Raw genomic sequence first — 25,191 nt, 5'->3', positions numbered from 1 at the left:
CATTCTCAGCCGCCCGTCAATAGTGATTTTGACTCTTTATCCCGTAATGGCTTGGCTGGAAGGTGACACATCCAATAGCTCGAGGCCCATCCCAAAACCGTTCCCCAAGCCAGCCGTCCAGCCGCAGGTACCTGCGGAGGTCCTTTGTTCTTGGTTCCTTTCTACATTATTGCCGTGTCCCCGGACCCTGGTCTGTCTTTGTCACGAGGTCGTCCGAATCCAACGATCCGGTGCGCGCTGGGACCAAGCAATGACGAGAGTCATTCATTGTCCGTCTGTTCAGGGAATGGCGATGCTTGGGGGAACTACTACCCAGGATTGGCACAACGGCGGCCAAAAATCAGCGGGCAAACCCGAGCACGGGGCGGTAACAGCAACGATGCCGGCGACCACCGCCAACGGCCCGCAAAGTGTTAGGGTCTGCAGCAAAGAAATTTTGCTACCTCGGCGTGCGAAGTAGAAGGTGAAAAAGAAGAAGGGTGCGCCCAGAGCGAGGGGGTCGCCAGTCGGGGAAGAAGGGATTGGAAGCAGACCTTGTCGGTCGAGTAAGGCGATGGACGGGATGGTATACGGAAGCCGGAACCAACACGACGCCCCACAGTTCCAAGTTCCAAGTCCCAACAGCAAACCCGGGTCGTCTCCCCACCCCGTCAGGTGCTTCCCACCACTTACGTGTAGGATTTGCGACTCTTTCGCGGAAGTCGCCGCAAGGTGAACAATTGCGGATTAGACCTATCTTGGGTCATTCATACCTAGCCGGCAGAAAACATTGCAAAGCGGCGGAAGTACCCTTTCAATCCCTTTGTTGGCCCCTCGCGCGGGCACACATAACACACACACCCTTGGACGGCTCATCTGTCATGGCCAAGAGGTTTGTACGACCTTGCCATCCAAATGATGACTTGGCCACCGACGTCTTTGGAAGGCGGCTCGTTTGAAGGGTATAATGGATCGGTACCATGTCGAAAGTGCCACGGTGCATGGCAAGCTACCGAGCAAGGGAGGCGGCAGAAAGAAGACAGACGGGCCGGTCAAGGGAGCCAACGAAGGCAGCTGGGTTGCGGACTGGTTCGCCTCGATGCTTGCCCATATTACGACCGACATTTTGGTGAAAAAGGACATTGACCTCGGGAATACAGTGTCTGTGTAGCATGGGATCGGGTACGATATGGCTGGCTGTGTATGGCCGGTTGTGGTGTTGCGGGTTCCCTTGGGCAACACTGTGGACGAGAGGGTGTGACTGAACTCCGTTGCTGGATGAAGTTTCAAGACTGGTTTGGCCGTGGCTCAGCTGTTGTTGGTGCGAAGAGCATTTCAAGAAAAGGGCTGGGCGGCTGCACTGCGCGATGCAAACCGAAGTGCAGCGACGGGGGAGGGCTAATGCCAGACCGTTTGGGCCGGTGATGGGTTCTGGATTGTGAGTGGTTCGCGGGGGCAAGTGCCAACGGAGTGTGCTACCTGTTGGAAGTTGGAAGTGAGCCCGTCTCATGGAACCGAACCCAAGGACGGGAGCCCCTAAGGGGGAAGGGGGAAAGGGTGGAAGGGAGGGGGATACTCCCGCCTTCAAGAAAGTCACCCATTGGGCGGCGCGACATCATCCGCCCGCTCTGCCATTCCCGCTCTCCACCACGCACTTGCACCATCCACACTTTCCAGGTTGAGTGAGGATGGATGGGATGGGATGGGATGGGATGCACCGTGATGTCGACTAGGGGGCGTGTGACCCTGGCGGCCGGGGGAAGGGGGAGGGGGTGTGCGAAGGAGAGAACGGGTAAGAGGTAGGTAGGTAGGTAGGTAGGTAGGTAGGTAGGTAGGTAGGTAGGTAGGTAGGTAGGTAGGTAGGTAGGTAGGTAGGTAGGTAGGTACTGCGAAATACTTTGCCCACCTCAGGTTGTAAAGGTCGTTAGCTGAGGTGCTGTGGCAGTAAGGAAGGTGCCCGTACGAATGAATACCTCGCCTTACCGTGTGGTGTCGTGAGTGCAGTGCAAGTGCAGTGTAGGAACTCGCAGCTCCAGCTGGCCCAGCCTGCAGGTGCTTGCAGCGTGTGCGGATGCGGGTGCGGACGCAGGGCCTAAGGTACAGTAGAGCTAGGTAGAGGCAAGATGCGATGGTGCTTCTGGTTCTGCTGTCGCGACCTGCTGCACATTGCTCCTCTACTGTTGCACTGGTGATGGGAGTCGGTAAAGGTGGTACTGGGTACTTATACAGGATGCAAAAAGGCAGGCAGGCACCTCGGACTGCAGCTGGGACCTGGACCTGGACCTTCCCTGCTTTTTGGACCTTCCCCTACCTTACCTGCTTTACCTGGGCTACCACTTCCCAGGTAGGGTAAGGAAGGTATCGTACCTTTCTTGACGAGCGAGACCTTGGTGTCCACACCGTTGCGCCTTCCTCAACTCTCACCTTCACCTTTTCTAACCTTTTGTATGCAGGCACTTGTACCATGCACATGCAGTAAGGAACCTCGATTGAAAGAGAAGGGGAAAAAAAAAAAAGTGAGGAAGGTGCAGACAGGGTAGGGTAGGGAGCGTTTGGGCTATTCAAAGGAAGTGCGTTCCGTGCCTTGCCTTGCCGTCCATCGCCGCCTTTCCCCGGCCGCATCCCCGTGTATTATCCCGCCCTTCTTTTTCATCGACGGGACCTGAAGGCTCTTCTTCCCTTATTACCTACCTAGCTACCTTGCCTTAATTGCTGCGTACACACGGTAAAATAAGGTACGTGCTGCGGCAAAGGCACAGATGATACCCTACCTAACTTGTCAGGTATTTACCTACCTCTCACCTACTTTTCGCACGTACCTTGATTGAGACCTGGACCTTGAGAGACTGGGACTGCGCAATAAGTCGTTTTTTACCTGCCCAGGCAGCCTGCCTACCTACTTCAACTCCTGCACCTCCTGCATCATCGACACGCTTCATCACTCTTGCCTACCTTACCTCACGACGCCTGTCGCACGCACGCACGCTCGTTCTTCTCATCATCCATCTCTTGTTTTGGACGGCATCTCTCCTGACCTCGACCACAATAACTCGTCTCATCTTGGTCTACGACTCTGCCAACTGGCACCTTCCGTGTGTTGTTTATTGCCAATACACTGCCTAGTAAACCACAGGCCAGCAGCAAGGACGCGCTTATCTAGAGTGTCCATACGAGAGGTATGTCGTTGGGTTACCTTATTGCCAGTACCATGGTGTCTCTTCACCTTACCCTCGCTGCCTTACCTAATGCTCTGGCAAACGTCGACCACTTACTTCACTTTCTGCTACCCACCGCAATGTACGTAAAGTAGCACTTTGAGCTGACGACGGATGGTTGTGGTAGTAGGAATCTTCCGCACACACTCGATTCACCGCGCATCTGGGCCTTTGGGCGTGCTTCCACGGTCCCTGCCACAGCAGCAGCCACGGCGTGTGTCCACTGCCTGCTGCTGCCCTGCTGCCGCTGCCGCCGCCGCCGCCGCCGCCGCTCCCTCTCCTTCTTTTGGGGCCAGCCTGCCGCTGCCGCCTCCGCCTGCCTGGCTCCTCCAACCTACCTACCTGGGTAAGCTAACGTACCTGACCCCTACACCCCCGTCCGCACTGGACCGCACCGCATCGCACCCTTACAACTTACCCACCCCCCTGGGCCGGAGCCACACACCGCGCGCACGCCTACCTACCCTGCCCTACCCTGGCCCTGTTCTTCTTCTTCTTCTTCTCCTTCTCCTGGCCTGTCCTGGCCTCCTGGTCGCTGGTCTCTGCCCTGTCCTGGGTACCTTACCGTCCCTAGCCCAGTGCCGTCCGTACCTTCCTAGTACCGCTCCGTACCGCACCGCACGGCAACCCTTCCAAGTACGAATACTGGGTTCGCCTACCTAGCCGTACTTCTTAGTGCGAAGTTGCTGCCGCTGCTCTCTTCTTACATCTTCCCATCTTTTTGGCGCAATCCTTCCCCTCTCTCCAGTCTGTCTCTTCCACACGCCCCCCCCCCCCTCCCAGCACTCCGTCTCTCACTCTCTCTTTCTCCCCACTGCCAATACCCTTACCTTACCTTACCTTACCTGGCACCTGGCCTGGCACCTACCGACCGACCTTTAACATTACATTACCCGCCTTGCCTGCCTTGTCTGGCTTTTACTTCCGACCTCTGCTTCTACCTTTCCTCCCAACCTGGTCGTCCTCACCTGACCATACATTACCTGCCGACTGACCAACATCTTGTCCTCCAGCGCTCATCGCAGCCACAACTATTCTCTCCAACATCACCAACGACAACGACAGCGACGCAGTCTCTTGCTTCCCGCGGCGAAGGGAATAACCCGACGAAAGCACTCGTCATCACCGCGCCGCCTTCTCTCGCGCGCCAACCGCAGCATCGGCATTTGTGACTGACTGTCGCCGACCCGAGCTCACCTCCATTCCTCGACAGCAGCAGCTTCCAACTCCTGTCCCACTTGTCGCCCGCCTTTGCGTCATTCGTTGTCGCCCAAGAAAGTCGGATTGTTATCGATTTCGGCCTCTTTTAAGATTAATCATTCCAGTTGCGCCGTGCTCAAAGTCAAAGCTGCGCGCTCTCTCTTTTGTTGCCGCACTGCATCGCGCGCCGCGCCGCTCCGCTTATTATTATTTTTTGCGCCTGCGCAGTCTGACGGCTTACACGGCACACCACTCTCTGACGTTCGACTTTCTTCGCACGACAGGCTGTGTACGGACAACCCGAAATCGCCAACTCGCTGACTGCGCCAATTCTTCGCCACGCTTTGCTTGGTCATGATTCTTGACCTTCCTGCGCCTGCCCGCCGAGTTTTTCTGATAGTGGGCTTTGACGGTTAGCCTACGCGCTTGCCATCATCAAAGCAAGCTTCTTGGTTGCGACAGTCTAGACGCCAAGACCTCAGCACATTCTACCACCTTTTTTACTTCACTTTCAGTACTTTAGCATCGCAAGGCGTCCAAAGGGCAGGTTTCAGTCGCGGTTTCAGTCGCGGCATCCTGCTGGATTAACCGCAACCAAGGCATGGCAGAGGAGCAAGGACGAGGGCCGCCTTCTACTACACACAGAGAAGACTTGTCCGTCCAACAGCGAGAAGACGAAGCTCGTCACCGGTTGCCTCCTGTAGGAGCCCCTGAAGATTCTAGATATCACGACGACAGACATCAAAGACCAAACATGGCCGCACCAGTATCTCTGCCATCCATCCAAGATCCTCACAGCGCATACGGCCAGCCTGCCTATGCGAGGTCATACCCGCCGCATCCTGACCCGCGAGGCGATCCACGTGCCAGCAGCTACAATGCCTCTCCTAACTCTGTGAACGGATATCCTCCGCCGCAGCCGGGCGCTCACCAACAGTTGCCACCCCTGCAGCCTCAAGGAGGCGATCCGAGATCTCCAGGCTACCCACCACCGCCTGAATCGAGAGATGATTTCTACAGGAGACAGCAGCAACAGGCTCCTCCTCAGCAGTATGACCCCTACTACCAGGACCATTACAATCGCCAGGGTCCTCCGCCCCCGGGTCGTTATCCCGACTACCCTCCGCCTGGTCCGGGTGCTCCGAGATACGACTACGGTCCCCCGGGCCCGCCAAGGTACGAGTATGGTCCGGGAGGCCCAAATATGCAACAAGCAGCTCCGAGACAGCGAACTTCCATTGCATGCAGATACTGCCGCAAAAGAAAGGTTGGTCAAAATTCGCCGATTCAGGTCTTCTCTTGCTAACACCAGTATGTAGATTCGCTGCAGTGGCTACCAAAGCGCACCTGGCGGCAAATGCGTGAACTGCAGCAGGATGAACCAGGAATGTATCTTCCAGCCTGTGTCTTCGTCTAGCTCGACCGCCTTCGTTCCGGTATCTGCTCTTCAAGGTGGTATTCCTCCCGGCACACCACTCTACGGAGCTTACGGTCAACCACTGCCTCAGGGCTCGCTACCTCCGCCACCTGCTCAGGGATACGCTCCTCAGCCAGGCAACGGGGGCTATTACCCACAACAGGCCCTGCCCTCGCCGACAGGCGGTTACTCACCCTACGATGCGCAGCGAGGCAGAAGGCGTCCAAGGGATGACGAGGGTGATGAGCAGCTTCGACCCCCACCACCTGACCCCAATTCGGCAGATGATCCTCGCCGACGATCTCCGGCATCAAGCTCGAACCACAGCAGTCCGGGTTACATGAACTATCAGCCACCTGGGCCCGGTGGATACGACCCGAGAGCACCTCCGGCCAGACACAGCCCAGTACAGCCGTCTTCGGCTCCTTCGCAGCCCACGGGCGACGAACGTGCGGCAGCCGCAATTCAGCGCCAGAGCAATTCATCAACCCCTGCCGCATCCTCAAGCTCTGTCATGAGCCTGAACAATTTGGTGGACAACCCTGCGCCTCATGACATTGATAGAAACATGTTGGGACGGTTGAACAGACCACCTCCCAGGAGGTAAATCGGCAGAACCGCAAAGTCGCTCTGGCCCAGCCCGCCAACATGAATATCTGATCTCGACCGCCTCGCCCGGCCCAAAAAGGACGAATCTGCTGGTCAGGTAATCGGTCTCTGAATTCCCCAAGACGAAGACGACAAAGAAATCTCCACTCTTACCTAATACTTGGCGATTGCTGGTGGGCCGCTGACTACCGGCAGCAACAAAGGCGTCGTATGTGGTATTATCTTGGGCGCATACAGACGAAGTTGATTCGGCTCTGTTTGTTGCGAGCACGAAGCAAACGGAGAGCTTTCTTTGGAACAAAAGAAAAGGGCGAGGACGATATTCCATTCGATTATCGGCATTCAGCCAAACGGGCCAGCATCGTCTTGATTTTATGCTTTAGGTGTTTGCTGGGGGAAAATGGTGGGAGGTATTTTGCTTGCTTACAGACCGCATGAGGCCTCGATCACATGGCCAATATCGATTTCTTTTGCGCTTGTTTCATTTCATACAGTCATTCCCCGAAGGAACGGAGAGGGTTAAGAATGGTCTGCCTCACGGCACACGTCGTTTCTTTTGATTTTTTTGGTGCGCTCTTCTACGCTATCCTATCGTCCACAATTCATTGCCACGGAATGTTTTTCTTGCGTCAATTGTGCTTTCTTTGTTTTCATTGTGTCATTTCCGAGACTTATGTTACCCAAAAACCTCGAACTTATTACGATGTGAAATCGCGCAAGCGGTAGGGCTGGGCGGCAGAGATATCACTTTTGCGTTTGTTATCGACCTCGGCAGAAATTATTGAATGGCACCGCGAGGGCTACAAAATTCAGCTTTGTGTTCCCTCCCCTATTTTTTTCTCTCTTGCTCATTCACCACATTGTTTTCTCATCTTGTTTCTCATGTTTCTGTCCCGTCCACCATCATCGGATATAATGACGCACAATCATGAAAATGGGAGGGGGAGCAGAAGAAGCGGCAGTAATGAGATGAAAGGAGCGTAGCATACATTTTGTCAAACACAAAAAATGTCAAAGGCCAGCATCGGCGTCGTTGGGCGTCTACTGCAATTGCTGCTGAACTTCATGGCCCTTGCGTGTTATCTCTGAATCGTGTTTGACATGCCAGATGCAGTTCATTTGTCTGCTACACGCCATACGTCTGCCAAAAGGGACGTCAAGCACTAATATATCGATATCGAAAACGTACGTGCCAACGACACACACCCCCCGACCGAAAAGCTTGAGCCAGCCAGTCCAGTTTGGGGGCCAAAGGACGGGAGGGGAGGGGAGTCTCTCGGGGGAAGGGGGGGACGGACGGACAGGTCAGCGCACGCGCGTGGCAGTTCCCCAGCCTAGAAACCAAACCCAACCCAAGGTTTGGGGCCGGTCCGATGCCAGCCAGCCGTTGGCCGTGCCGTCTTAGCGGTTGGGAAGAACTGTGAAAAGCGACGTATTTTTTTTTAATCGTTTGCTCCGCTCTTTTTTTTTTTAATCGGTTTTTCTTGTGTGGTACGGCGCGGTGTGCGTGCCGTGCCTTTCTCTTGGTAGGTATCCATCCCTTGTTCCATTGCCTCCTTCGGTCAAAAGCCGGCGGCGAGGTTGCCGTCTACGGCATGGTAAGACACCAGAGAGTAAAAAAAAAAAAAAAAAAAAAAAAAAAGGCGACAAAGCCAGTTTGTTCCTCGGGGGGACTCGAACAGAGCGAATCAGTAGAGGGGGCAAAAAGAAACAAGGACTGATTCTGTTGCCAATGGGTCAGAAGAGCAGCTCTTCGGGTATCCAGAGGAGAATACAAACACAACTCAAACAAAGGAAGACCACGTCGACGCCACCGCAACAGCTCTGCCCCAGACAACAACACACACAAAGGTCACAAAGAACAAAGATGCTCAAAACACACGTCACCAGACAAAGCCGAGAACCATTACTGACAAGAATGGAATGTAATTAAGGATATCCAACATGAACGAACAATAGGAAGTAGATAAATCCAAAAAAGATGTCAGCTAGATCTACGTGGTTCAAATTTTATTGGCCCACATAAAATTAACGCCGATTGTTCGTTCCACCCTCTGTGCGTATTTTCTGTTGTTTGTGGTGGTAGTGCCCGTGGTTGGTGGTGGTGGTGGTGGATGGATGGAAGTCGTGTTCACTCTTCTTTCCCCTTCTTTTTGGACCTCCTTGTTACGGATGGATGTTGGTCAAGGTCAAGGTCAGGTACGGGCGGCAACAGTACCACCGTTTACCGTCCGGTGTCCCAATTCTGGGCAGGGCCACTTTAAACAACTCCGCGCTGGATGGCCGCTGCTGCGCGAGACAGGCAAGCAGTTCGAGGCAAAAGGCCAGGTCAAGGTTGGTACATTTTGGGGAGTGGACGAGGACTCGACAGGCCATTTGTCGAGATTTCGGGGACCCTTGACGCTAGTGCTCGTTCTTACTCCTCTCTGTCTGTCTCTCTTGCCGTCACATTCTCTCACTCGCTCGCTCACCTTCTCTCTCTGTATCCTTTTTTTTTTCTAGGTCCTCTTTCCCCTCCCCTCCCCTCCCGCCAATTCCCAGCTCCTCAGCGGGTCAACGACAAACGAGAGGCAAGCGGATGAGTGATGGGTTGGATGAGAGGTGGCCGGGCCTCGGTGCCCCTCTCCGCAATCAACACTCATGGAGAACTGGGATTGGGTTGATCCTAGTTGCGCAGACCGCGCGAGCGTGCCAAGGCAAGGGGGGGTGTTCAAGAGGGGAGGGGAGAGGGGGTAAGGGCGGTCACCCAAAGGAGAATGCCGTTGGCGTCGACGAGCACTGTGGTCCGAAGAACCGGTATGTACACTCGAGTCACACACACACCACACACGCACGCATACGTTGCTCACCGACATGACACGAGGGGTGAGGAGGCTGGAGCTCCCTTGTCTGTCTGTCGCCCTCAATATCAGAACAGAGCAACACTCACACACACACGCACCACCACCATTACCAACCACCACCAATCACTGCTAACTACACTAGCAAAAAAAGAATGGAAGAGCAGATTTTGGATCTTTGAAAGTTGATAGGAGGTTTCCATAGCTCTAGCTCGCAGTTAGGGCGAACACCGGCTTCTCTGTCACCCGCAGGCCCAATTACTCACATACGTCTGTGCTTGATGGATGCAAGTCAGTCGGGGCCGAAGCGCCGCACACGCAAAGTCAGGAGGGAAGGAAAGGTGGTGGCTTCCAAGTGAGCAGCTCCTCTGCCTTGCCTGGTCAGTGTGTCCGCGTTGCGCGCGGACGGTTCATGGGCCGTTCCAAGTTCAACGGTGAGCCCAGCCCCAGCCAGTCCAGTCCAAAAAGGCGAACTACTACCACGAGGTACATGACTAAACTCAAGCACCCTCCCGATGCTTTGCAGATGAGCTAGGTAGGTGCCTTGGGTTTGCGCAAGATTGAAGCGGAGGCCGGAGGCAAGTGCGCGCGGGCGAGCAGGGAACGCATTTCTATGTACTTGGAGAGCAGTCCCTAGAAAGGACTTACTTAGTTCGGTTTGGGCGCGCTTGGCCCGACTTCCTTGTCCCGGCCGGCCAGCCAGTCAGGCCCAGTAGGAGGCAGACCAGTGGGCGGAGCGAGTCGAGAGAGAGATGTGCGTCTGCAGCAATACCAGTCGTTGATGGGGACGGAGGGTGTGAAAGGGGGCTACATTGTCACCTACAGGGACAGCAGACGACGACGGGGACAAAAGTCGACGGGGGAAGCTGAAGCTGAAGCCTGAAGGGCGACATCGACTACGGGGACACGTCTTACGGGGAAGCTGAAGGGCGATAAGCCGCCGGGTTGATACTACTCGCTCCTATCCCCGTCCCTGCTTCGTGGGAAATCCTTCGGACGCAGGTCCGCATGGCACGAAGGTCTGGTCTCTCGCTTTTTTTTCTTTTCTCCATTTAGTCCATTTTGCCCTCTTAAAGTGGATATGGCGTGTGCAGAAACGTTATGTGGCAGCTACTTTCTGGACTCAAATATCCTTAGTGTGTTTGGAGCTACATGGACGTGCAATCAACTTCCAAACCACAAGCAGCGCACTAGACACCGTGCTCTCTTATTTTTCCATTTCTTGGGGGAGAAGGGGAACACCAGGAGAGACGCTGAATCTAAATTCCAAAACATGGAGTGGATAGATGTTCAAAGAGGAGCAGGGTCGGGAGAGTCAACCCAGGCATTGAATCTCTGTGTGTACATGGCGCAAGACTCGTGATGTGCTAAAACGTGCCTTCAGCCGATTAAAAAGGCCTTTGGCTCTTTTAGGGCCAAGTCCGAAGGGAAGGGCTTGCTAGCCGGCGGAAAGACAAAGGAACACAGCGGACTAGAGGAATTCAATGGCGACGTGGCCATCCACCCGGCTCCTGGTACGCTTGGAAAGGTGGCGGCGAGATGACGGGCCTGGCGGTCTGCTAGCGAGGCCAAGGGAGGAGGGGCAGAGGTGCTACAGGCCGATAGAAAAGGCGCTATCTGGCGGTATGAAGCGGATGAATGAGATGACTTGATATTAGCGGGCTTGCGTTAGTTCCCATGGGCCGTATTGTCCAGCGGCTCTAGTTCGGTTTGCTAGGCGAGGAGGGGCTCATATTTTTTGGCCGTGAAGAGATTGAAACAGACGGTCAGAAAACCAGGCGGGATAGAATGGACGAATAGAAGCGGAGGTGTAGAGTTGGGAAGATGGGAGGGGAAGGGGGTGGGATCTTGCAGCGCGCACACCACCACATGGTGTGGAGGGGGGGGCAATAGAGAAGGGGGAACGAGAGAAAAAGCCATCCGAGCGGTGTAATCGTCAGGTACCATCTACTTAGCTCCAGACACTGGGCACCAAGCGGCACCTGGACTTGACGGCTCGGGGCCACCGAGGAATGAGGGGAAGATCCGAATGTCCCTATTCACAGACCTGGAGGAGGCAGGCCGACGGGCGGGCGGGACACGGGACGTAAACACCAGACGTTCATCTGGCCTCTATTCGTTCTCGTCTGGCTCTGAGGTTACATCCTGACGTGCATCAATCTTGCAGGACGGCTGTCCATCCGGAAGCATCAAGGTACGTCCGTATGAGTCTTGGTCTTCGATCTGTCCGTTTAAAATCACCAGGATGGTTATTTTGTCTCTATTCGTTACAGCAAACGTCGAGGCGCATTGTGAACGGCCATTCCAATGGGTCTTCCTACCTATTGTGGTTGGGTGGTCTTCTGTCGACTGGTTCGAAAAGGGACGTCACATGTCCTTGACGCTATGCGGGCGCAATTCTCCAGGATATGGCGACGTCTCTGCCTGCCGCCTGCCGCAGTGGGCAGTACAAACTGCGAGACAGCACCCTGAGGTACGTGTGTCAGACAACATCGGAGGCTGTACGGCCTTGTACCTGAGTGTCGTCTTGTGGCCAGACACATACGTATCCATAGTATCTGGGAATGAGAGAACCCGGGAAGAGTCCAAAGACGCGGGGGAAAGGACGATACGAACCCGAAGCTCGGACGATGGACGTGCCGCTGATGACGGCAGGGCGGCCAGTTGGTTCTGGAGGGGGTGGTGTGGGAATTGGGCGTGAGGGGCAACGAAGGAAGGGATGGAACGAGGCGTGCTGACTGAAAACGGCGGCGCTATGGATGTGTCTCTCTCCCAAGCGGCACGGATGTTGGATTTACGTTGTGGCTTTCCCAGCCTGGCTGGAGAGCTAAAGTTCTGGGAAAGGACGAACGTTTGGGCTGCGCCAAGGTACGAACGAGGGAAGAGAAGGGGAGTGCGTTGCAGTCTTGGGTTGGCAGCGAACAAACAGGAAAGAACCTGGAAACCACGCCGCCATAGCAGACGTAATAAGGTAGGCAGGCGGCAGCAACATTTCAGCTGAAGGCGGCAAGCTATTTTGGATGGTATGGTGCCGCAGTGCTTGAACGTATTACAGCGAGAGCAAACTTTGAGACTCGACCGGTGAAGTGCATCGAAGTTACTTTCCATGACGTGCGAAGAATACCACGGGCATCTCGGACACGTGCTGCTGTGCTTTTCCTCTTGCTTACCGCAGTACCCATCTTGCGGCTGTCACAATCCGGTTTCCAATCGATTTTGTTATGGTGGAGTTCTTGTGCCGCTTCTGAACTCGATATATCCCTGGCCGGCTGACAACATCGCGGTAGATCCATGGGCCAAGCACGTGTGGCGATTTCAGGGGACGCATATGTCTCTCCAGAGTCCAATGGTTTTGATTCAATGACCATCATCTTTCCCTCTAGTTTCACGGTTGCCTCTACCCGTCCTTTACTTCAAACTATGTCTGGCTAATTACATTCCTCCAGAAGACAAACAGCGATTTGTTATCAATAATAGCCCGCCGAAGGCCAATCCAACCGCAGTCCTTTCCGTCGATCGAGAGGAAAGTCATCCGAGCGAAATGTGATGTGAAAGGCGCCGAGGGCCGAGGGAACTCGAGAGCAAGGCGAATTGTCCTTGAGACTGCAAACGACAAGCCTTAGCAACACCAACAGGCTATGCTTAATTTACATACCCCATCTCTCGACTCCGTTGGTTCTCCCTTGAACCGTTCGCGCTAGGCAGCCGAGAATACTTATCGATCCCAGATGAATCATAATTATCATTGCGCATTCCTGGGATGGATCGGATTGTCCCTCCCGCCCACGCCTGTTTCTCGGCTGTCCCCGCTCGAGAAATCAAGGGAGAGGAGTCACTATGACGGCTAGTGTCGAAGTCACGAAGAGATTCCAATCATCAAACTGACAATGGCATTTTGGGCTCATGAGAAAGCATATACAGAGAACGGAGAAGACCGACATTTTCAGTACAAACATTCCGAACAAGAAGAATCATGGTTATCAACTACTGGGCCTCTGTCTCACATCAGCTATTCAAGCATCCTGATGGTCTGGGCTAGCCAAAAACGATCAAAAACGATAACGCTACCCTTTCCGATCCCTTGCGGAATCTTCCTCCCGCCCGAAGGCCCGACTCCTTGGGACCTAAAGTGCCACTGACAGCATCATTGGTGTGGCTTCGAAAAAAGGCAGCGGATCGAGGAACACAGACCGAAATTCCTGTGCGAGTCAGCCATAATATCGATCGAGACACGTTATCGAGAAGAAGAATTTGGGCGATCCAAAGCCAGCTTCGCGGCGCCTACTCCGAAGCTGCCAGCTTCTATCCGGTATTTCTGCTGAGGCGTGCGCTGGCAGGGTGTGATGGGACACCAGAGACATAAGAACTAGCATTCATGTTGGAATGCGCGACATGTATGGTTACTTGTAATTATGGTTCTGCCAGTATCTCTCTCTGTCAAGTCGACTAGTTCTCTCCAGGGTTAGGGTTGCAATCGCTGATGCAAATGTAGGTTTTGTTTACCAAGTACAGTCTCCGCTCGAGTCATCCAAGGGCATACTGAGGAATGTCTGAGCTATGATACCAAAAGGTCTCGCAAGCATCCCGGGGTTAAGCGAAGGCGGCACGGCTGGGGCATGTCTTGCGGGCCATTCCAATTCCCATGGCACAAGCTAGTCTGGACCAGACTGTCGGGACCAATGTCTCATTGTTTACGCATACGGCTCAGTGGCAATAGTCGATTCTGAGTCGACACCCGACGCCGCCGTGAGACATTTGCCGTATTCAGTCAACGCTCAGGAGCGTTCGGTCTCGGCTTGTTTGCCCAGCAAATGCAATGTCTCGCCATACGTACCTCATGGGGAGACCGCCATGTTTGACTAGCAACCTGTCACGGGACATTGGGTTTCCCACACCGTGTGGAGCTTTTGTTTTGGTGCTGACCCCCATGTCTCTATGGCGATGTTTGCGGCTGAGGACCCTCTTCAAAATCGTATCATTGCGAACCAACAAGGCAATGACCGACCTGGATGGAGATTCATCGAAGCTGTATGCGGTCGAGATTCCAGCAGTGGTTGCTAGGTCGAATGTGACTTTGAGGATACCCGACAGACAGCAAACTGATCCATTTTGCGATTTGAATCCCTCGACCACAAATTCCAGTCAGCTTCGAGTGCAGTCCATGCAAACCTTGGGTACAAGGGAAGAGAAGCGAAGAAAAAGGTCAAGTGGCCTTGGCAAGAGAGAAGCTCTGCGTCTGCTTGTTGCAGTTCGCATACCAACCAATGACGACAGGAGAAAAGTCGTAGTCATGAAGCAAGGTACCATTCGCTGTAACATCTGCGTTCCTTCCGTCTGTCTTCTTTACTCTCGTAAAAGAAAAGGGAAAACAATCAGAGACCTTGAACGCATTGAAGACTGATAGCCGATGCCATCGTCCCGGTAGAAATATGCATTGGCATGCCCGTAGACCGCTGCTCCTCTTACAACAAGAGGCTTCAATTCGTCATCTGCTCTGTCTCTTGACGTAGAATACATACTCTCTCATAGCTTCCTACCTTGATTATGATATGAATCTTTCGTCACCTTGAGTTGTTTTGCACTTTATGAACAGCGAAGCTGTCAAGGGACCTAAAGGGTCCGTCATTTAGGTCAACTAGGCCCTTTTGGCTCAGACAGATGCCATTTTACAGCTATAACTCTATCATCATGCACTCAAGAACACCTATGGGCTTATCAGGCTTGCAGTGTGTTTTGTGGGTTCCAAAATAACTAATATTTACCTTCGTGTCTCAAGTTTCTCGGCGAATCTCAAGTCCACCACAACACCCAGCAGGCAAGCGAAATACAAAGACCAAGTCACCAGGATCGATTGCTCTCAGGAACGGCTTCAAATTGAATTAATATTTTTTCTGCCCACCTCTCATTTGTGTCTCGGTGAATAGCAGCTTGACCCACGATACCCTCACCTTTCACCTAGGTGAAGGTGTCTTCGCTCGAATGGTGACCGGTGAGAGCCTGTTCACCGAATGACTTCACCGAAAGCTTCACCGACGACTGTGGATACCCGGGACGGTTAGCAAACCGGCCCCCGAAGCCGGCGGCAGCCATGCCGCCATGCCCAGGCGAAGCTACGACCAGAGGTGCCCCGGGGGGTTCCAGTCCGGTTCCGCGTGTCGCGACAAACGCAAAGTTCGACCAACCCTTGCCATGTATGGGGGAGAGCTTAAGGGCCGTCTGCGGTTTTGGTGCGAGCTGTCACCTGTCAAACCTGCCGAGGCGGAACGAATGAACCAGCGGGCTGGACAAGGCTTGGCTTCACACCATGAAAAGTCAACGTCGTCCAAGCCATGTGGTTTTGCTCTTTTACGCTTTACGGCTGTCAACTCTCGCTTCCAATCTTCTGCCCGGTCAAGTCGCGAACGACACCCGTCTTGGGATGCTGTTCCAATTCTGGCCGTCGACACGTCATGCACGGCAAACCTTGTGCTGTTCGGTTAACCTGCCAAGCCAATTGCATCACGCGGATGGTTTCTCATGCCTGGGAAGTCATACCAAGCGCAGTAAAGGTCACAGACACTCATAGTGCGGTGGTAGTGGTCAGGGCGACCGGGTAGCCAGATTTAGAGATCATGAACGTCGTTGGTATCATTAAGATTAGAGAGCTAGTCTCGACCAGCCTCCATCTATGCCTGTGTGCCGGAGATGGCCCTGTATCTCGGTTTCCTTCCGTTTTTAATTTTATTATGCATTCTTCGCATGCACTTTTCCACCACCTCATCCATCCGCGCACGTAATGCTGTGATCCCTGAGACCCTTGCCTTCTCGTCAGTCGTAATCAGTATCCATGTTAGGTGTTGGTGGGTCAGGCGTTGGCGTTGACGAGCGTCCCTCCACGCTCATCTCCTCGCGGTAGTTCATCTGTCCATATTCATTCCTTTCAAGCACAAAACATCGCTCGGCGTAGACGCCGTTCTCGTTCTGCCGGCGCCAGGCGGCACTGAACCGGCGAACCATGACTTTCCGCCAGCCGCCCACGTTGATGGTGATTTGCTTCCAGGGCAGCTCGGGGTTGGTATGCTCCCTTCCGCTCAACAGGAACTGGAAGGTGCGGACAGCTGCGTCGTAGTCGCGGTCCATGCCCGGGTGAACGACCTCCAGAGGATGGAGGACCGTTTGCACGTGGAGTGTGAGAGTCTGCAAACTGCGGAAGCTGCAGAGGGCGCGCAGGAATTGGGGAGGGTCGCAGAGAGCTACGTCCATGTCCAACTCGAGCGTATGGACGTACGGCAGTCCTTGCGCTAACGTCGCGATGTCTTCAGCCCAGAGGGTCGGGCATCGTCTGTCCTCTTCGCCAAATCCCACGTGATCGCGGAATCGAAGTTCTTGTAGCGAGTTTCCATGCCTCAAGATACCGTCCAAGGGAAAGAGCTGGACGTGGCATGTCATACTCAGCGTCTGCAGCGCCCGTATGTGGTTGGCTACAAGCAAATACATGCCCCCTGTCGCCTCCTGGCGTTTGTCCACCAAGTGTGCACTGTAGTCTTCGCAGTGCAACCGTCGTAGGCCTGTCAAATCGGTGAAGTCGACGGAAGACAGGAAATTGAAGACCGGGACGGATATCAGATCGAGCGACTCGAGATTGGCGAAATCCCAACACGCACGCGTCTCCTCCTTGGAGTGGTTCCAATCGTACGACTTAAGCACCAGGTCCTTCAGCGGAGGCATTCGCTCACCATTCGCAAACTTGAAGTTCGTGCCCTGGCCTCGGTCTTCGTAGTGGAAGGTCTGGAGACGGCGCGACAGCAGGAGAAGCTGTTTCAGCGAGTTGAGCCGGGTCGTGAGCGGTGGTGCAGGGCTCGCCAGTTTGAGGGAAACAAGGAGGTCGGTAGGTATCGCTCGAACGTAGGTGTCTCGCAGCTGCCCCTCGAACTCTCGGAGTGGAAGATCCTCTACAAACAGCTTGGTCCCGTTGAACCGCGTATGCTGTGGGTTAAGCACGTCTGACGGAAGCCATAGTCGCCCTGATCTGAACTCCGCGTCTACATACTGCCACCTGCAAAAGGAGTCAGTGGGTGTTGGAACCGCCGCCAGTGCGTGGATCAGCTTACCGCACAGTTTTGAGCCTTTGAACCCGATCCAGCACTCTCCGAATGCCGTCCGGGTCCAGGTCGCTGCGAACGACCACGTGGTTGGTAAAGGTCGAAACATGGCGCAGAAGATTAGGAAACAGCGCTTCGGCGTCGGGCGCCACAATGCGCTCATTAAGACGTAAAGTCTGGTACGTTACGGGGGTCGCTATCGCATCAAAACGTTTTGATATGCATCGTGATGCGGCAACAGCACGCTCGTCAATTTCTCTAAGCTGCAGGCCTCTGGTAAGTCAATGCTTCGAGTTGTCTTGCCTGTGGAGCAGTTGAGCCCGACCGGCAGGAGATACATACCTGCTCGAAAATCAGAGCTAGCAGCTCAGAGCTCAGGTCGTTAAGAGACCATTTTTGAGGAGGTGAGCGGAGGGAGGATGCGGTAGCCATTCGCCAACAAGTGGCGCTTCCACATGAAGGAGCAGGAGAGAGTCAAGGATGGATTAAGGTATAGGGGGAGGGAGGTAGAGGTAGGGGCAAGCAAAGAAGCTTCCTGGTTGGCATCGAGGGGGGAAGTAAGGGTCTTATCAACGGTTCCATCAAATGCGAAAGCGTTGTGCTGTTGAAGAGAGCTGGGATGGTCCGAAGTCATGATCCGCCGGTTGACAGACGGGGCTAATCTGTTTGCGGACAATGTCACGAGCGGGTACAATAAGATGACCCAGGTTAGCCAGCAGCAAGCTAACTAGCCGTGTGGCGACTGCGGGACGGAAGCGAACACAGGCGCACCGACGACGGCGACGAAAAGGCGGAGGATGAGGAGGAGGTCCAGGTGGAGGCAGACTGGACAGATCCAGGGCCGGGATAGGGATGTGATGGAGTCAACGAGGGGCCATCTACATTAACTCGCGGAAGCCGCCTGCAAGACGAAGGCGTAGAAAGATGCAGCCCAGGTCTTGGTTGGTACGTATGCGTATGTACGTATAGATGTTGACAGGTTTCTTGGCTGCCGCGATGTCTCGATTTGGTGGGAGAGGCGAATATGGCGTCTTGATATTGGTCCGACTCCCGACTCGGACCGGGCGACTGTGATGAAGGAAAAGGACAAGGAAAAGAGGCCCAAAAATGGCGGCCCAGGCAGCGTTTGTGGGAGGCCACAGTCATAAAAAAAGAGGCGAATGGGTCAACAGAGGAAGAAAAATGTGGACGGAGGTCGGGGCGGTAGACACTTTTCTAAGACTAACACGACAAGCGCCATTGAAGGAGGTGAAATGATGAGACAGGCCGAACAAGCGTGCCAGCGCTATGCGTGACACGCAGGCCATCAGAAGCAACGGCAGAGAGAGACAGAGAGAGACAGAGAGACGGACAGGCACAGAGAGAGAGAGAGATACCAGATACTCACGAACATGCGGGCAGCTCGCCGGCTGCCCCGTACCTCGTACATTTGGTGGTTTTGGGAGCAGCAGAGAAAAAAGCAGGTAGGGATTGGAGAGGTTTGGGACCCTGGACATGGACAACCAGACCGAGTGGATAGAACATGTTTCAATTGACCTGGTCCGCCTTGAGACGGGGGTCCTGGTTACTGGAGGTGAGGTACTGACTGCATAGTAGATGTGTACCCCCTGGTGCTAAGGAACGTCAATGAGCCAGTGGCAGGGAAAGAAACATGGGAGGAGGAGACGAATAGAAGAAGACAGGTGTATGTAATGAGGGCTGCAAAAGCGAAGGTGTGAGAGAAATGAACATCAGACGTGGTGGACGTGGAGAGACACGGCCGCGAGAAAGAGAGAGGGAGAGAGAGAAGGAGAAGGGAGCGCGCCCATTGGTGAGCAGCCGGTAGGTCAAGGGACGTTTCGCAAGAATGTCCCAAAAGGGAAATGCAGATTTCAGCAACATGGGTGGATCCCGGCAGAGTCTAGAAAGACCCCCTGGCTAATGCGGGGGTTGCAGCAATCCGAAGATCGCCGCCGTCTGCATGCATAAACACGGTATTTGTGCATATCCGCACCAGATATCAGAGTTCCTCGACTCCCCAAAGTCCTCGACACTTGTCGAGTCCCACGCACCGCCCGTCGTTCATGACCCTCCAATCAACCGCTACCCGGACTCCCAGCCCGCCCTGTCCCTGCCCCCTGCCCTGCTCTGCGACCCTGTCTTGCTGTCGTCTCCTCTCGTCAAGACCCCAAAAAAAATCTTCCGCGTCTTCGTCTCCGGATGGAACCACGATCCCAATTCCAATCCCAGAGCCTTGCTTCCTTGCAAAGTGCCCCTCTCCACTGCTTCCCAGCAAAACGGAACCTGCCTCCAACCCAACCTTGGGTATTGCTAGTACATCGTTCACCCGCGATTCAATGTCTCCAAATATTCTTGCCTTCCATACTACGCTACTAGACTGACCACATCCATCTTCATTTCCCAACTTCCCCAAGGACCCGGCTAGCTGGCTGGCAGCAAGGGAGCTTACCTCTCGGCACGTCGCAATGGCTCGTGGATTCCCGCGGCCACCTCCGTGTCTTGTCTCGTCGCTGTTACCTAATCCTGTCCGCCTGAGGTAACGCATGTGGCATACCCTCGACCATCAGCCATCCGCTCGTCATATCATCGGACGACGTTGGATGGGACCAACATGGCAGATGCTGCGTATGCCACCGTTGCCGCCCTAGCAGTCACTGCCAATCTTTAACCTCGTAATCTGCGATTCTGGGTCTGGCCTGGGGCCTGCTGTTACAGTCCACGGCCACGGTGACGCTTGCCCGGTTGATAAGAGGACCACATATGTTTGTCGAGATGACAAGCAACTCGTTCTTCGCTGATTTGAGGTATCCCGCCGGCTGTAAGACCGAGACAGAGCCACTTCGTTCTCGGGTACTATGGCCGTGCAAACCTGCTCTGCCCTGCTTGGGAAATGGGCGTCGGTGCCTTGTCGAGCCATTCAAACCGGCCCAACGGGCGACGGGCGACAGAAGGATGTTGATCTCGACGACGCTCGAGTCATCAGCCTCCCTCCGCACACGTCTGGCACACCTGTCATCCAGCCCACAACCCAATCGCGAGCCGGGCTGCGAACAGACATGAGGTCGTAGGGGTGTAGAACCTGACACGTGAACTCTCAACTTCACGACCCAATCGCTGGTGAAAGCTGGCGACTGAAGACGGGATGGGACATAGGTGTGGTTTCCCTGCATGTCATGTCAAGCCATCTCACTTTTCAGGAGGCAATATGGCATGGTATGTGTGGTATGGTATGCTTTCGATTTCTTCTCACAACGCATGAAGAAATGTGAACCCTTTGACTTGTGACGCTCAGATTCCCGCCGTCAAACTCGAGAGCCCCTGCTCGACAACCTCCGTGCTCCCTGCGACTCGCGGCCCGCAAGTCGTTTTGGATTGGGGTGGGTCGTGACTGAACACTCCCACCCAGTGACCGACCCGCGCAAACCAACCGGGACGGGACCCATATCACATATCCCATGACGACCCAGAGCCATGGTGGGTTGGATTGTCTCCTACGACGTTGTCTGGGAACTGGTAGCAAGACTTCTGTCTTACGCCCAAGGCTCTCAACTCTGTGTGTACGAAGTACGCAGTATTCATACCAGCTAGGCATAATCGGCAATATTCCGTTATCCGGGCTGCTGGCCAGCAAATGGATGCGATTTGCTCGTCTGGTTTCTCGGCCGCACCCCTGCTGATGCATCCGTTGTCGAACAGGGCCCCCCGGATCGCCCGTGCTTTCTGCCCTGTGTGCGCGCGACTTGTGCTGAAGGTCGGCCTGCTTAGTATTCGTTTTATTCTTGCTTTTTTTCCCTCTCCGTCTCTCTCAATCCCCCGGGCTGTTGTGAACGGTGTACCGATTCTGCACTGCCGCAAGAAACATCCGCGCCGATGCGGCACAGGATTGACAGGCACCCAAAAACAACGTTGTGGTTCGGGGCAAAAGCAGCATCAATCCCGGCTGCCACCGCTCACACTTCCGTGCCGTCCGCGGTTCCACGCGTAAGATAGATGCATGCATACGGTACATGCATACTAAGCATATGCAGTACGTGCGTACCTATCCGTACCTACACCACCTTATGTGCGGCATGACATCCCACCTCATTGTGTGCACGCTCGTCGCGGGATTGCTATTTACGAACGAATGATTGCGCCCAACCAAGGCAGAGGAACATCCACGTCAGTCAGTGAGAAGCCGCAATGTCAGAACATGCTGCGTCAATATGCGTCTTGACTGCAGACTAGCCGTCGCGACTACTGCCCGCCGCGCTATTCGTGCACATATGCATGCATACGTCAACGAGCGAACCGCTTTTGGCTCGAGTCGCGACGTCGGTACCAAAAAAGCCTTGACTGGCTGCAGCGCAGGGCAGCATGCGGGCGGACGGGCAAACGCGGCGGCGGCTCCAACACCGTTTAGGTGAATGATCCGCCCCACACACCGCAACGACACTGCTATCGAAATCCTTGTACTTTGACGATAGAATCCTTGTACTTGAATGGGGGGCGCTTGATGTCGAGTTCACTTTGATGAGCTCGTCATTCAAAGTGAACTCGTTATTCCACTTCTCAATCATCCGCCCTCACTGCACCTCGATACCTAAGAAGAGATCGGAACGATACAGAAGACCCAAACCCGCCTTGTGTATTACGTATGCGTAGGTCGACACAAATTTCGGTCCGAGTCCCTCGCGTTTTCCCGATCTCGTCTCGTGGCGATGCCGCTCTTCAACAAAGAGACCGCCGGTCAAACACATGGATACCAGACTAGCCCTTTACAAGCGCGCACCACGAAAGGCACTCCCAGGCTCCAGCACGACCACGTCCAACATGGCAGCTTGTCCACTTCATCTCAAGACGTTTCCGCGTCAAACCATGGCGGGTGGCCCTGATTTTAGAACATAGGTGCGAACTCTAAATTGGCCCGCCTACAACGATAGGTACCGAGAGGCACGCTGGCCATTGCCGCCAAGCACCAAGTATGTATACCCAGCCCGACACCATCCCTGACCGACACTCGATCAAACTCGACGTTCCTACTTTTATTTCTCCTTCCAGAACAAAAGGATAACACCCCAAGAACAGGGCGCACGGAGCCTAGGGTTGCTGAGGGGCTGGTCGATCTTGTTCCATCAGCCGCATCGTCTGATCTCCGCCCAAAGATTCCAGAGATGCGAGTGGTCCATCGCACCCATGTCAAGCTCCCTGCACAGCCCGCCGCTAGGTTTTCCACGTTGCATCCTGGCTAACCAGCCATTGACGACTTTCTTCACAATGTCCTCCTTGCCTGGCCTGGCCTGGCCTGGTTCCATCAACACCACCGCAGTCGATTGCAATGAATTATGGATACCAACGACTGTCATTTCCTTCTTCGCCCAGACTGCTGCTGCTAGAAAGAGGCCCAGCACGCAAACAATACCGTGGTTGGTTTCAACAGCCCGGGTTATCAACCAACGAAACAATCTGTCGAATCCGCTCTCCTGCAGCTGCATGTGGTGGTAACTTCCGTCTTGTCCTTCACGCTCACTCACGATATGGACCTTTGGACGTGATCCGTGGGAGGTACCCCTCGCTGACATGATCGAACATGCTCTGTGCATATCCTCCGCCTCGTCGCTTTTTTTTTTTTTTTTTGCCCCTCTCTCCCTCTCTCGCCCGCACAATGTCTGATTCAAGGGGTTCATGAGCGTTAAGCCTACTCGAGACCTTGCGTCTCCAACGCCCGAGTATCGCGGCACTTGCTCCTCTTTGATAGGACGTCGTTGAAACAAGGCTGGCGGACGAGGGTTCCGAGCTCTCCCTCCAAACCCGTGAGTTGAGGCCAGGCGAACCTGGCATGGTTTGCCGCCTTTGCGCGGGAGAAGGTTTTACTATGGACGCTGGCAGCCAAAGGGTCGTCGTGCAGAGTAGGCTTCTAACGTCCGTGGGTAGAAGGGGGCTCGCCCTGACTTCATCGTCCCATCTGCCGAGACGGGTGTTGTTTGCAGCACCCAGCACGTCCCATCTCCAGGCGTTTCCCCAGCATACAGAAGTCTTTGCCTGCCGACCTTAGAGTCGGGGCAAGGAGGGACGGTCTGACTACGCAATGGATCAACCTAGCACAGTGGCGACGAGGGAGGGCTTCTAGCGCTTCAAGAGTCGCGATTGGTGGCGCTCACGCCCTCCATCGTTTCCCCTTTTAGGACTGGCTTGCGGCTCGAAATGGCTTCCATGGCTCTTGCCCGCGCTACGGCGGTAGCCAAGAACGCTATTGGAATTTCTACAGCCAGGAGCTTCAGTGGAATCGGACAGGATTTATCTAAATACGTGTTGCCGTCTGGGAAAAGAACTGCCTTTACCCAAAAGTACTCAAACCAGTGAGCTCTTCCTCCACAGCACCGCATTCTCAAGTACGTACGTATGCCAGAGCCCGCAACGCTGCATTCTTGGTGAGTCAGCCACACGGGATCAGCTGAACTATGTGCCCTCGCAATCATCATCCGATCCGGCCATATTCATCTTCTTAAGCAGACGGAGAAATCTGACAGTTCCTCGTCAACGTCGGAGAATGGTAGGCGATTCCGTCCCATCTCTAGGGAGCAAGAGAGAGACAGAGGCACATCAGTCGTCCCAAAATTTTCAATGTCGAATCCCGAACTCCATGCCTGGGATGCCGCCCCCCCCTCCCGCAGAACAAACCATGCTGCTCCGCTCCTCCTACCAACCTCGTCCGTCTCATGGAAAGGAGTCCACTGCAACCCTCAGGAGGGGGGATCTTCAGGTGGCTGCCAATATATGCAGAGCTCACGATCATCGTCTTTCTTGCCCTCCGATTCGCCCAATGCGAGATCGAGAAGACCCGGCCAGCGTTCGCCGAGACTGCCGGCGAAATGCCACCGTTCTTAGCTACGGGGGGAGACACGTAAGTGAAGATTTCATCTTGATTGCCGCAGGTAACGCCCGTGATCGTGAGCTGGACTCCCCATTTGTCAGATTTCATCTCGTCTTGCATATTGCTTCGGGTCGGATCTCCGGATGTGAACAGCTAGCAAGGGTGAGAGATCTCTTGAAGGAAGCTTGCCATCTACGAGCAGCCTCTGGCCGTTTTTGTCATGGCCTCGAGCACTCTATTAGCAGGCGTAGACACTATCCTCTGGCATGAACATCTCAAATGACAGGGTTTTCACCTCACGAGCATCTGTCGGCTACGTTAGCAAGTCTGTCTTGCCTTTATCACCTCCATCCCCTTATGTCGCCAGAAGCTGTCCAGCTAGGCCATTCAGGAGTCTGGGCACAGCTCGACTGGCGACTTAGGCAGGACAACTACGTCACTCTACCACATACGACCATACCCACTGGAAAACTCGGGATCCCGTCCGCTCTCCCATAGATAAGCCAGTGAGGGCTGGATTAGTAGTTGGGTCGGTGACGACCAGCGAATACCCGGTGTTGTATGTTTTTTCGTATTCCTTATGGCTAGTCTTCTGATTTTTGCCGGTAGCGTTGTTTTATGATCCTCTGCAGTCACATGGGGAGCAAGTTAGCCGACCGTGATAGAACTTGTTGCTTTCTTGACCATGTCTTTGCGAGCCTCTTGGCTTCAACAACAAATCGACAAGTCGAGAGAGGCCTGCATTCTCACCATGCAAGATTCTCCATATGCCCAGACTCAAGCCCCTGCCTCCACCATCCGACCTCCTCGCCGTACCTGCACCGGAATTGTTACCCCATTCGCGTTCTCAGCAAATGCCTTCAGACGAGCCACTCCAAGCCGAAAGTCGACCGCAGAAGCATGCAGTTCGCCAGAGGGTCCAAGCACCCGAATGCCCCAAGCCCTCACCAGGTCCCGTCTGCTCTCAGACTCCAGATGAGGACGTTGCTTTGCCAGA

At 54.4% G+C, this 25,191-nt stretch overlaps 2 protein-coding genes across 2 annotated transcripts; one reads left to right on the top strand and one right to left on the bottom strand.

Annotated features, from left to right (window-relative positions):
- Positions 1 to 5,148: 5,148 nt before the first annotated feature.
- Positions 5,149 to 6,418, top strand: CGCS363_v012450 (putative transcriptional regulatory protein; the record flags this gene model as incomplete). The annotated part of the gene is made up of 2 exons (XM_036644299.1): positions 5,149 to 5,661; positions 5,714 to 6,418. The coding sequence occupies 2 exons, from the start codon at positions 5,149 to 5,151 to the stop codon at positions 6,416 to 6,418; spliced, it is 1,218 nt and encodes a 405-aa protein (XP_036491036.1).
- A 9,649-nt stretch (positions 6,419 to 16,067) lies between these two features.
- On the bottom strand, positions 16,068 to 17,773 carry CGCS363_v012449 (uncharacterized protein; the record flags this gene model as incomplete). Its single annotated transcript, XM_036644298.1, has 3 exons — positions 16,068 to 17,295; positions 17,351 to 17,604; positions 17,684 to 17,773. 3 exons carry the CDS (start codon positions 17,771 to 17,773, stop codon positions 16,068 to 16,070), a joined length of 1,572 nt encoding a protein of 523 aa, XP_036490452.1.
- Positions 17,774 to 25,191: the final 7,418 nt, after the last annotated feature.

Source organism: Colletotrichum siamense (genome assembly GCF_013390195.1).
Source record: "Colletotrichum siamense strain Cg363 chromosome Unknown KSG_Cg363_contig08, whole genome shotgun sequence".
Lineage (NCBI taxonomy): Eukaryota > Fungi > Ascomycota > Sordariomycetes > Glomerellales > Glomerellaceae > Colletotrichum > Colletotrichum siamense.
The sequence above is the reverse complement of the archived record's forward strand: the minus strand, read 5'-3'. Positions and strand labels throughout refer to the sequence as shown.